Source organism: Exophiala mesophila (assembly GCF_000836275.1).
Source record: "Exophiala mesophila strain CBS 40295 unplaced genomic scaffold supercont1.2, whole genome shotgun sequence".
Classification (NCBI taxonomy): Eukaryota; Fungi; Ascomycota; class Eurotiomycetes; order Chaetothyriales; family Herpotrichiellaceae; genus Exophiala; species Exophiala mesophila.
In genome coordinates this window covers 822,321-835,005 of record NW_015622505.1, presented here as the reverse complement: position 1 = coordinate 835,005, position 12,685 = coordinate 822,321, and the positions used below count along the sequence as shown (strand labels likewise).

General features: G+C 49.7%; 3 protein-coding genes across 3 annotated transcripts; 2 read left to right on the top strand and 1 right to left on the bottom strand.

Moving 5' to 3' along the window:
- Positions 1-5,792: 5,792 nt before the first annotated feature.
- PV10_02211 (uncharacterized protein) lies at positions 5,793-7,196 on the top strand (the record flags this gene model as incomplete). Its single annotated transcript, XM_016366500.1, has 1 exon — positions 5,793-7,196. The coding sequence occupies exon 1, from the start codon at positions 5,835-5,837 to the stop codon at positions 7,194-7,196; it is 1,362 nt and encodes a 453-aa protein (XP_016226018.1). The 5' UTR covers positions 5,793-5,834.
- A 1,791-nt stretch (positions 7,197-8,987) lies between these two features.
- On the top strand, positions 8,988-10,906 carry PV10_02210 (uncharacterized protein; the record flags this gene model as incomplete). The annotated part of the gene is made up of 3 exons (XM_016366499.1): positions 8,988-9,113; positions 9,172-10,660; positions 10,773-10,906. 3 exons carry the CDS (start codon positions 8,988-8,990, stop codon positions 10,904-10,906), a joined length of 1,749 nt encoding a protein of 582 aa, XP_016226017.1.
- A 225-nt stretch (positions 10,907-11,131) lies between these two features.
- On the bottom strand, positions 11,132-11,905 carry PV10_02209 (uncharacterized protein; the record flags this gene model as incomplete). The annotated part of the gene is made up of 1 exon (XM_016366498.1): positions 11,132-11,905. One exon carries the CDS (start codon positions 11,903-11,905, stop codon positions 11,132-11,134), a length of 774 nt encoding a protein of 257 aa, XP_016226016.1.
- Positions 11,906-12,685: the final 780 nt, after the last annotated feature.

Sequence of the window (12,685 nt, the reverse complement as noted above, 5' to 3'; positions counted from 1 at the left end):
CGCAACAAATACTCCAACAACTATGGCTGGCCATGCTGCCCCAGCCTCGGTATCTGGCTTCTTGATGGAGAAGCCCATGATCGCTATACTGATATGGTTTCACTGAGCTTAGGAGATCAAACTGGTTGATGTCTGGAGTTTCCCCGACTTCGGTGGAAATTGAGGCACTTTATATACAACTGGGGCCTTGGGAGGAAATCCCCCAAGGCAGGGAATTCGAGTCAGTTTCAGGTTCCTAGCCACAACCCAGGTCGAGTAGATCCTAGAAAGGCAGTCACAACCGCTACTCCCACGAAGCATGTCTCCATATTCAGATGCATCCTTAAGCAGCCAAGGTGTCAGGCATAGCCAGAATAAATGGCTACCGACAGTCTGCTCGGCGATTATTGCTACTGAAACAGAGTCACGCTCAGATGCCCAGCATTATCCAGCGGGGCGAAACTGTCCTACACGCGCCAATTCGTTATACGCATGCTTGGAGCTATCTTGGCAGTATCTCCGATCATGTTGTTGAAAACCCTCTTTCGCCTTCCCGGGTAGCACACCATCGCCGTGTTATGAGGTACGGAGTCAAATGTCTTCGTTACGGGACTTCATGCTACTGGTAATAGATAGAATGGATGCTTTGAGACCCTCTCCGTGTTCTTCATCCCTAATATAGTATGCCAACACTGTGCCTGGACAGCACCTCATGTGAAATTTGTCCCGAGCAGTTAAGAAATTGCCGAGACATGAACCCTTGTCAGTGCGGAGTCTCGGGCTTGGTTTGAGGGAGGCTGTCGCCGCAGCATGACCATGATGTCGAACAGTGGTCTTGTGAAGCGAGCAAGAGGGGTTTCTGATCAGCCCAACAAACTTATTGAGCTGCAAGGCCGCTTGCAACGCTCAACGCGCAAGACTTGGGCAAGCCCCGGGAGATGACGTCTGATCTTCGCTATGCTCGACCTAGATCACTCTATCCTTTAGACAGTACATGTGGTGAACAATAAAGAGTAACAGGACGCTACTCGCCGGAGTACTCACTGTCGCCGTATTTCCCCTTTGCAAATTGTGAGGTGGATGCGAGCCTCGTATCATGAGAGCAACGGGCTCTTCTTGTCCAGCATCCAGCCTGAAGTCACGGACGTCCTCATCAATGCGGCTCGGACCAAATTGGGCACCTAGAACGGACCGATCGTACCAGGTGAACTGGCCGGGCTGCTCGCCGAAACCGACGAGGACGATGGTATTAGGTTCTCGAACACTTCCACCTTTGGAGGCTCTGGAACTTCAGCTGTCCGACATGCGACCAGAAACAAATCAATGATGGACGCATATGTATCGCTCATCTGGCCAAACTCACTCTCAAATGCTTGGTCAGCACCTTCAGCCTTATTGAAATCGGGATGGAGTCGAGACCACTGACGGCGGAATAAATTCACCAGATTTCCCTTGTCTTTTCGAACATTCCCCGTGGGTTTGAATCCAAACATCTTTTGGTAATCCTGCGGATAGCAGCCCAGCACATGTCGCACAAGTGCGAATTGTTCTCCCGTTGGCACAAGAGCGGTCCCATCCGCAGCTTGGTGATTCTGTGTTCCATCATCGACAGGAGCCCCGAATGGGGCAGCCAAGGGACCTTCATGTGGAGTTTCAATGATTGCAGGCAATGTGTCGACACGGGTTGACTCGCGCTCTTCGCGCTCTTTATCCCCCACGATCCTATCAGTTTCAGGCGCTGGAGTGCCATCAGGCGTGGGAAGACCATCGGCCTATCCAATATGTCACTGTTGCTTCAACCCTCCTGCGCCTCAGCTCAGGCTTAGTCCTTGTGTTCCCAACTGGAACGTTACGTCGTCGATGCGCAACATTCCTCTCCTTGCCTCTGTTTCCTCTATGAACCCCCTTACTAAACTCAAAAGGTCTCAACCTCACTGATACATTTTTGTTGGATAAGAAGGGTACCATAAATATGACTAGTAGCGCCAAGCTACTAGAGATTTCTCTTCTAGCTGGCCTATCAAAAAGTCCAACAATTTTCTAAAGTTTCTCAGCGAGGAGTTACTATAGTTTTGCTAATTTTGTCGCATGTGATCGTTCCTCTCAGCCTGATCGCTGCATTCCAAAGCCCCTCGGCCCCGTGATTCCCCCGACCAGACCTCTATTTCATCCTCTTCTTTCCTCGCTCGAGACGGACCATCACCTCTCAATGCTCATTCTATATACCACACTCCTCTTTTTGGTTGCTCAGGCATCTCGACGTCTAGAAGACGGCCGTCAGTTCGTCCGCCTCGCTCAGCACGAGGCAGGAAGGAGGTTCAACGCCATTGGTGTCTATGACGACTTGGCCAGACTCTCCAACGGGGTACATCATGACAGCGTTGGAAAGGTCTTTTGTCAGCTCTGTATCGCCCCAGTTCTGCGGCGCGAAGAAGATGCTAGAGTGAGCCTCCGACATTAGGGTGTTCGGGATATCCTCAGCGCGCGTGAAGTGGTGCATTCCAAGATTAACCCAGGCGACAATGTCTTCTTGGATAAGAGACTCTCCGTCAAAGAACTTCCAAAATTCGACGAGAGGTGCCTCCGGGGCATTCTGGTTGAGCGTCGCGGTTGAATCTGGCTCCGTGTCGTGCTGGCGGGTGACGGCGATCGGCTGCTTAGCAAACTGAGCATTCTTCCGGAAAAAAGGAGAGTTCTGGGAGGCGAGGACAACGTTCGAGAGACCAGGCAGGATCCGGTAGCCACGGGGCTGTCCCCACTTGTTCTTGTGGTCTTTGTTGACAATAGTGAACATAGCTTGTCCGTTCGGCGGGAGATTGATGCGCGAATCATCCTCGGTCTCGACTTCGGTTATGTTGTACCTCATCATCTCGAACTCTCCGAGCTCCGTGAACCAGGGCTGGGTGATGTTTTCAACAACAATGTCCGTCCTCACAAACGTGTTCTTTTCGTCCACAAGATCGAAATCCGCCTTGAAGTTCATCACATGGGTATGGAGCGTGCCAGCTATGGTTTGCTCGATGCGTGGGCCCCACTTGCCTTCATCGTCAGGCCGGTAATAATTCGCTTGAACAAAGCCAGAGGCATGCGCATCAACGCTGATGGTGCCATCGACGTAGAAACCGTAGTCCCAGAGGTAATCGTAATTACCAACAGTAGCAATCATCCGGACAACAAGTTTTGAACCCTTGGTAGCCTGGGTCCAAGCGCCGTTATTGTGGCGAGTGATTGGGGTGCCAATATCTGTCTCAAAGATACAGATGGAGCTGTTCGTTGTTACTGCTTCGAGTCCAGTCGTGGCAAACGAGCCGTCTAGATAAGTCGCGTGATAAGGGCAATCATACCCGGGGACCAGCTTGATGGCAGAAGATCCTATCCCATAAAATCGGTCCATGTAAGCTGTACTGGCCTGGAAAGGATTGTTTCCAGAATATTGAGCTATCGCATCTGCGGTGGTATAAGTCAGCCACTCGCTAGGTGTACAGTAGAATCTTCTCTCACCTTGTAAAGACAATTCATACATAATGCGTTCGTCTTTGAATTTGATGTCATAGAACTGCACCCCCACGTCATAATCGAAGCGAGTGTAGAACTTCCAGCCCAAATACTCTATGTATTGGTTGTCTATGTCAACTTTGAACCTGTTGCCGTCGAGAGAAAGAACAGTCGGCGCCAGTCGGTCTTCCAGGTCTCGGATCGGTCCAGTCTGGTTCTTATACAAGAACTCGATATTGGTGGTTGGAGGTGGGGTCTTTGTGATTTCTTTTGCTTCCCAAGCCTTGCGAAAGTCGGCAACGGAATCGTAGACTATCAGGTTATAGACAACCTTAAGAGCCTTCCAGAGAGAAGTATCCGTGCCGCTGACGTCGAATTGAACGTAAAGATCAGATGGCTGATCCCAAGGCTCCATTCCGAGTCGCCTCCATGGACTCCATATCACAGCTTTGGTACCATTGACAACGACAGGACTCGTGGTGAAGTAAGTCATATTGGAGCGTGGGTCACCCGTGCCATAGAAAGCCATCTCCAGAAGATCACCCGTAATATCGGCAATTGGTGACATGGTTGCATTGATCAGATTGTCAATGGCAGCAGATTTGACAGAGTCTACCCAACCTGCATTCCAAAGCACACTGGCACCATTGGGCCCATTATACTTGTAGTCCAATGACTGCAATTCCGTAGTCTCAGAAATTGGAAGAGGACCAACCTAAATAATGTTGAGCCCAACGCCATGCGATGTAGGATAGATTTTACTTTGACTCACCGAGTATTCAGAGACAATAGGATCTTCAAGTCCGCCTTGAATAAGGGCGACTCGTGCGTATCTGGGAACCGTCCCATTACCGTCAAAATAGGAGAGAACATCGGTCTTATTGGGCTTCAACACGTCGATGTGCCAGATGTAGTTATCGCTCAGGGATATAGCAGGGTCAGAGGTGCTGGTGAGATTAAGACCGTGTTCTGGAGACAGCAGCCAAGACGCCACTGCATCGATCTCGTCTTGAGAGAGCGCAACGAAGGGATTAGGCTTGGGCGCCGACACAGGCACGGTAACAGGTACCTCGCATGTGTCGCGAGCGCTCAAGGCACGACGTTCAGACCTCTCTTGTGCGTAGGATGTTCCGCCAGAGACATCCCTCCAAGAATACCTGGGACCCGGCACAGCACTGGCCAGGTCGAGAAGGCCAAACAGCGCCGCTGACAAACAAACCGCCTTCATCTTGCGTGGTTGCGAAGAGGCTTTTCAAAAAAGTTCGCTTCTATTCCTAACTGCCCTGGGAAGAGAAGATAAATTCAGTCTCAACGATCGGGAGGACATTCTTATACCTGTTTTCGCCGTTCGTGCAGGCTGGTCTCGTTCCCGCTACAGCCATCGGGCTTGGACAACATCATAGCCATGAACCAGCCTAGGACTACGATGTTAGATATTGAAGAGCCGTCCATGGACTAAGTACGGAGTATAGAGTTGAGATGTGGACTAGAGATCAGCCAATTACAGCGACCGCCATCTCATTAATCGAAGGCAAGTGGGTGAGAATGAACTCTTGGCCACAAAATATGGATCCTCCCTTACCTGATTCGGATTTGATATCCCTAACCCCTGTCACAGCTTTCCGCTTCGTTAGTTCGGTGGTTGTAACCCTCAGGCCATGGGTTCTAGACAGACTATGCTGTACAGAGGACCTAGACTTTGGAGGCTAACCTCGCGGTAGACGGCGCTTGGCTAGTGCAAGAACTCCAGCATCTCTCCTCGCCTCTATCTATCGGCCTCAAGCCAGCCTTCTTCCTGATCCTCCCGGACTTTGTGTTGCGCCAGCCTCGGGTTAGGTAATTGTCGTTGGTTCTGAATGCCAAGCAAAGTCCTTATCTCTTTATCTCTCGAAGCTTGTCGATACTTTATCTCACACCCTTCTAGCACGTGCCATTAAAAGAGATTTTCTCAATGACTCTACATCTTCACACCCTGTTGCCTGTCTGCAGGTGACAAAGTATGATTAACAACAAAGAATACCTTGCAGTTTACTGGGACTTTACCAAGAAAGTCTCGGAAATGATTTGACGGAAAATGTACTTCCGTCGATCCAGGTCAGGTGAGTCCCACAGACGAGAAGCGTTGAACACATCTTAAGGTATAACCAGGATGCATCACTTGCCGAGCAATCCGTGCGAGATGTGATGAACAAAAGCCGAACTGTCAGCGCTGCCACGAACGCGGCGTAGTCTGCGAGGGATATACCAAGCAGCTAAGATGGGTGGATGAAGGCCCAAGAATCGCGACCTCCTCCAGCCCTGCGGGTCGGGACCAAGGTGCAAGTATTGGGTGCCAGTCACTCAAAATCCCGGCCACACTCATGCCGTGGTCCTTGCCACCATCTCAACATCTGGACGGAAGACTCTTCGAGCATTGGATGACGATGACTTTTGATTTAGTCTGCCTCGACCCAGCATCCACGGGCGAACTCCGGCAAATGTACTTCCATGTGGCCTTTCACCATAGATTTGTCACGCTATACGCCATGTTAGCGGGCTCCGCTGCCCACTTGTTGGCCCTGGGACTGGTGGAGGATACTGTATTCGTTGCCGCGCAACAGAGGGCGTTCAAAGCCATGATAGACTCCCTAGGGGACTCGGCGCTCGACTCAAGACCCAAATTGAATGAGACAGGGCGATTACAGAAAAATCACCTTCCAGCGCTGAGTTTTGATGATGACTCAGTCATGGCATCACTGTTCCTGCTTGGCCCCCAGATCATCAACCCCGATGACAACTACGTTCTGGACAAAGTCGAGTACCTGTTACGAGGGGCGCGAGCGTTGATCATCGAGAGGTACAAGTACGCTGAATGCCAGTGTCCACTAAATCATCCTGCTCGTTATGTCCAACGTTACAAACTCGACAGTCCAATTTTTCAGTGTGCCATCAGAACTCTGGCATACACCGACATAATGGCATGCATTCCTTGCGCGCGTGCTCCCCTCATCGGCAAGCAGTACTGGCTCGACCGAGCCGTAGAGGCGGCTTCGGAAAGTGCTAGAAACTTGAGGCCCGACAATGACTTGGGGTATTGTGCTCGGATGTTTTCTCTTCTGGGTGATTGTGCAGATGCAATTGAGGGACTTTACGTCGGGGCCATGGATCAAGTGGATTTTGAACACTGTCGTACTATACTCAACCACCAGCTCGAAAGTGCGGCATGTGAAATTCCAGAGCTCATAGATCTCGAGAACAGCATCAGATCCAATTCTTCCCCCAACCATGCCACTGTTGAGACGATTGCGGCACACAACAGCAGTATCAAAGCCGCTATTTGCCATGGTCTTGCCAATAGTATCTTTTTATTGCGCTCGACCGACTACCAGCAGAGCTCACCACAAGTGAAAATGCTCTGCGATCGCTTGTTTAAGTATGTTTACGAGATTTCCATTGATGACAGTATCGTAACTATCATGTTGTGGCCACTGTGGGTCTTGGGATGCGAAAGCTATTCGGACAGTGTCAATCCCTCCCGACAGCAAATCACCGCCATTTTGGAGAAAATGTATCAGAGACGGCAGATGAAGAATTCGGAGAACTGTCTGGTAACAATAAAGCGGGATATATGGATCGATTCTTTGGCGCATCCTCTCGAGGCTTCGGATCAAATGCAATCTACGCAGCAGTCTGCATGGGTTCGCAGGTGCTGGGAGAAGAGAATACGCCCGCTACTGGCATAAAAGCGTCCCTCCTGAAGAAGGAAAATTGATGTCTAGCATTCAGCCTAAGCGCCCAGCAGCTAAATTACTCCAGGCTATAAAGATGTTGCTCCCGCTGCAGCCTCACGCAGTACCGATATCCTACCTCTCTATCTATCCTCCATGTCGTCGACGTCGAGTGTCGCTGTGAGATGGCTTCTGGATACTATATGCGATAGGCAACCTGATAGACTGAGGCCCTGGGATCAGAAGTTTGGCTACTACCTGGCTAATAGCGAAGGCGTTTCTTATGACGAGGCTTGACAAGTTCGTTGCATCGTTTTAATTTTGAACTCATCCCCATTTTGCAATCGCCGTTACTTAATATCAAAGACACCAAGGCCGATGTTAACTTTGAAGAAGGTAACGGTGAGTACACGAGCTTCGCTACTTGTTTCTTACTGGACGAAGTCGTTATAAAAGTTCAGTCTGAAATGCCTGGGCCGATGTAAAGGTCCCGATAGTTATGAAGTCTCGGCTATTCCTTGGGAGAGATAAGTAAGGCTACATACTGTATCATCATTTTTGGTACCAACGCGGTTTCTTTGAAAATTCTTACTTGTTTTTATCGATAACTCTCTATAGATCCATTTCGAAACTGTATTCTAGCTTAGCGGGTAGTCATAGAACGAATACCTAGTATGTAACGATCGCTGCCCTGCTTCTTGATTTCACTGTTTCAATTGTCTAAACATCACCGGGGACTTTCGAACTTTTAGGACAGGATTTGACACTGAATGGCCTCCTTACTGCTCATCCCTTGGGTCACCCTTCAGTTGCCAGGTCTGAGCATTTCAAATGAAGCTGTCGACCAAGAGTCGCAGATGGCGAAGGGACCTAGTCGTCTCCAGAGCAACTTTCCATTTGGAGGTAAATTGATTCCCGGCTTTGGACGGCGCAGAATAGATCGCTGCTCGACGAAGCCGGTAGATCGGACAAGCCGAGCTTGGGGTCTCATGGAAAAAATCACAAGGAATTGAGGCTGAAGTTCCGGTGGAAGCGGCCTAATCAGCCTCCGTCTAGAGGCGAGCGGGATTTTGTATCGCTGCAAGTGAAATGTACTATGGGGTATACGTCTTCCGTGGGCAAGACATCCGTAGTACTGGTTGTCCTTTCATCGCTAGAAGACAGTATGTACTATGCGGCGGGGGGATGCACTTGGGTACTCTTCCATCAATAGATTGATCGTTTGAGGTTTGCTTAAACTTCGAGACTCAGAGGCCTGGAGCAATAGAACCTTTCAACGGCATCACATACCTAGTTATTTTTCCAGTAAAGGCAATAGAGAGGGGTTCCAGTGTGTTGGCCCGGGGCAGATGACCCCAGGAATTAGGCGCTCAGATCGGTACGACTCCATTTAGATGATCCAAGATCTGTGTCCGCGGAAGACCAAAATGCCACTATGAGCGGTCCGAATCGCCTACGCTACGATGTTATGAACTTAGTAATTTCGGGTGATGGGGTAGCGACTACAGAACCAAATATCCCATGCATTATGACAAACGCAGCTGTGGGGATCTATAGACCCCAGCTTCCGTCTAGTGTTCCCCAGATTTCTCTCACCCATGGGGCTGAATACCATGTGCCTATCATTTGGCAGTCTACCATTCCATCAAATATTAAGGTACCCACTGGTCCCTGTTCGTTATTATGTGGTTTAGCTCGTGCATAAAAGGGCCCGCTGATAGTCCTATATCTTTTGTCGTCTTCAGCTGAGAGACCTGTCTTCCAATCTGAACCACGCAACCTAACAAACCGTCAGACGATCTCAACATGGACAAGAGTGAGAGTAGTCCGCAAGCAGCCGAAATCGAACACGACGTACTTCAACCTCAAAACGTTGACCCTGAGAAATCGGGAGTTCAGCATGTACATGCGAAAACATTGGTCTTGGTTATAGTATGTGTCTTAATATCCTTCTCATGAGCAGCAGAATTGGACGCTCACCAGACACTAGGCTATCGTGTCCATCTACTTTGTCCAAACCCTGAACCTAGCAGGAAATGGCTTGCTTGCAAATACCATCACATCGGTAACTGGAGGCGGCGCTCAATCGACCTGGCTTGTGAGCTGTATGGCAATCTCAGCTGCCGCGCTAAGTCCCCCCATCAGTCAGGCTGCAGACTACTGGGGACGCAAGTGGTTTGTGGTTGGTTTCACAGCTGCGGGCTTCGTAGGCTGTCTAATCTCATCTCGGGCCAACACATTCGGCGTCCTGATCGGGGGCCAAAGTATTGGATGTCTATGCATGGGGGCACAACCTCTAGTACATGCAATTGCTTCAGAAATCATCCCACGGAAATATCGTTCCCACGCACAAGCTGCCGTCACTGCTTCAGCGTGCCTCGGCGGGATCGTAGGCATTCTGATTGGCGGTGCCCTGGTGCGAAGCACTCCTCAAGGCTTTCGAGTTTTTTACTATATCACGGCAGGAAGCTATGCGATTCTCGCGGCGATTGTTACTTGGCTGTATAACCCACCTCCACGGCCTTTACAGCTGGAACTCAATCAACGACAAAAACTGGGCCAACTAGACTGGTGGGGTTATCTACTCTTCTTACCTGGACTGGTACTGTTCTCATATGCACTCACTTCGTCTAGTGGAGTGTTCCCCTGGAGCAGTCCCAATATCATTGGCCCTCTCGTTGTCGGTGTCGTCCTGCTCGTCATATTGGGTCTGTATGAGTGGAAAGGGACAAGGGTTGGCATGCTCCATCATAATCTCTTTTCCTGTGGCCGAAACTTTGCCATCTGCCTCGTCGTCATCTTTGCAGAAGGAATTGTCTTCTTCGCAGCAAACGCCTTCTATGGCTATGAAGTGGCGGTATTATACGATGAAGATCTCTTCCATGCCGGCCTCACTTTCACCATTACCTTTTGGACAGCCATACTTGCTACAGTGGCGGCAGGATTTTATGTCACCAAAACTAAAACGATTCGCGCACCACTTATTGTTGCCATGGCATTCTTCGTTGTGTTCTGTGCAACGCTGGCATCTCTCAATAAATCTACCCCCAAAAATGCTAGAGGATTTGCTGTATTTGGGGGACTTGGCCTTGGTACCTCCCTCAATGCTCTCGTCGTGGCGGCCCAGTTGTCTACTCCTCCGGAACTGATTGCAGTTGCGAGTGGCTTGATGATTGGCATTCGGAGCTTTGGCGGTACCGTGGGCCTCTCGATCTACTCAGCGATTTTCAGCAATACGATGGGCACACAGTTACCTGCAAAGGTTCTTGGTGCGACCGTGCCACTCGGCTTTGATCCGCAATATGCTGGACAACTTTTGACAGCTCTGACAGCTCATGACCCAGCTCTGCTAGAAGAGATACCTGGTATTACACAGGAGATCATTCAAGCTGCAGGGGACGGCGTCAAGGACGCATACACCATCGCCTTCCGCTATGTTTGGATATCAGCTGGTGCTTTTGCCCTAGCAGCCGCCATTTGTAAGTCCCCCCTTTTTTGGTTCTCCGTGCATACATCGTCATAACGAGTGTCATTTTACATGAAACTTGCTTTCGAATCAACTAAATTCTCATAACTTATAATCTTTGATAGTGAGCTGCTTTGCAATCGACCCCAAGACCGAGTTTAACGCACACATTGACGCCCCTGTGGAAACAGAGGCTGAATTGCAACGCGATGGTTTTGGGCAGATCCTTCATCATCACCACAACAAACCGCAAGTTTGAGTTTACTCTCGGTGGGGAGCCACTGGAAATTGAAGGTCTTGACATGGAGGAAAGAGTTGACTTTTGCGGGCAGACTTAGTAATGGAATATCATAGCTGTAACATCCCTGCTTTCGATAAGGTCAAATATCAAGCAGAAGAATCAAGCCGCGTCACTTCTTAGGTTTGAAATCTCTGTTCCGACTAAACAGACCTGATTAAATCGTTTCCATTATACTTGCTCAAATTAAAAATCTATCGTGACAGTGGGCTTTGCGGCTAATCGGCTCAGAGTGGCGACCATCTCCCTGCAACAGGGCCATGGCATCCTTTCAAGCTCTATCTTGAACGGCAGCAATATCTTTGCTCCTCGATAAGCAGTACTATTTTGCTCCCGACCAAATCCATGCTCCGCCCAAACAACAAGGCCTGCATGAAAGACGACAATTGGAAGCCAAATGGGACATAGAGGGTCTCTAGAGTGCTGATGTGATCGCATAGAAGCACCATCCAAGACAAGCCATGCCTGGCGAATGGTTTCGCCAGAAACCGAGAGGTCGACCTTGGTCGCTGGCGGTGTATTCATCTCGCCATGGCCTGCCAATGCTGGCAAGTCCAATAAACGATCGCAAGACCGGTACATTCTACAGTAATGGTAGAATGCCATGATTTCGGGTGCCGCAGAGGTATGAAATTGTAAATGCCACCTGTCCAATGCGTGAGATAGCACGAACTCCATGCGTTCTAACTCTGCATGCGCGGACAAAGGGAAGTGAGGATTTTCCCGAGGAGCAGGTTTGTTTGTAGAAGCAGCCATCTGTACCACTTGTCCGATGGAACGGCGGAGATAAAGCAGATCAGAGACCACGGCCATGAGAAGGACCAGAGCATCATCTTGAGAAGTTGGCCGCAGTGGCAATAGTCCGTCGACCGTTGTGTCGAGAAGATCTCGATAGACATACTGGAAATCGAGGTTCGAGCAGGGCATCGTTGTCCAAAGCTCTCTTGAAGTGAACGCCATGACTGGCACGCCAAAGTGGAGGGTATATACAATATCGATTAACCAGAGACACCACACGAAGGCAGCACTTGCAAGTAGGAGCTGTCAGCATGAGAAAACCATCAAGAGATTGTAAACTGACCTGGAGGTTGGAGCTGGAGTGGTGAGAAGACCTTCCAATTGCTTGGGATCATGGAATCGCATTCGACGTGCGATCTTCGAGATCAGAAATGCTTCACGAGAATAGACGAAAGCTTACTGTCATGCCTGAGCATAATAAAATATCTGCTTTGTCTCGCAGTACCTGTTCGGAACTTAGCGTTCCATATATTCCTCCTAAGATTGCCTAAGCCATGTAGAGGAAAAAGTGCATTAGCAAATCGATGCGCATGGCCAAAGTGAAAATGCATAGGCATACCGTGACGAGCAGCTCAACAGAGCGTGCTTCTCTATTGTCACACTCCATCGTGGCTCCCCAAAGGCCCCGCGATGCTCGAAATAAGGGCTCTGCTTCATTTGGTTCACGACGAGCATGAATGGATGCCACGCAGCCAATTGCGAATTGCAGAGGCGGAGCCATAGCCGGATGTGATGGAGGTGCAATTGGGAGCCGTTCCAAGAAAGGATGACCTGAACAACATTTGGAGAAGACTTCTCTCAGATATGCCAGCTCATCATGAGAAGGAAGCTTCTCGGGGAAGTCTGATAGGATAGCTAACGGCCAGGTATATTTTCCTGGTTGATAAGCCTGAGAAGCAGTCAGCACTGATCTAGCGTTTCTTTAGGGTGGTTGCACACTTG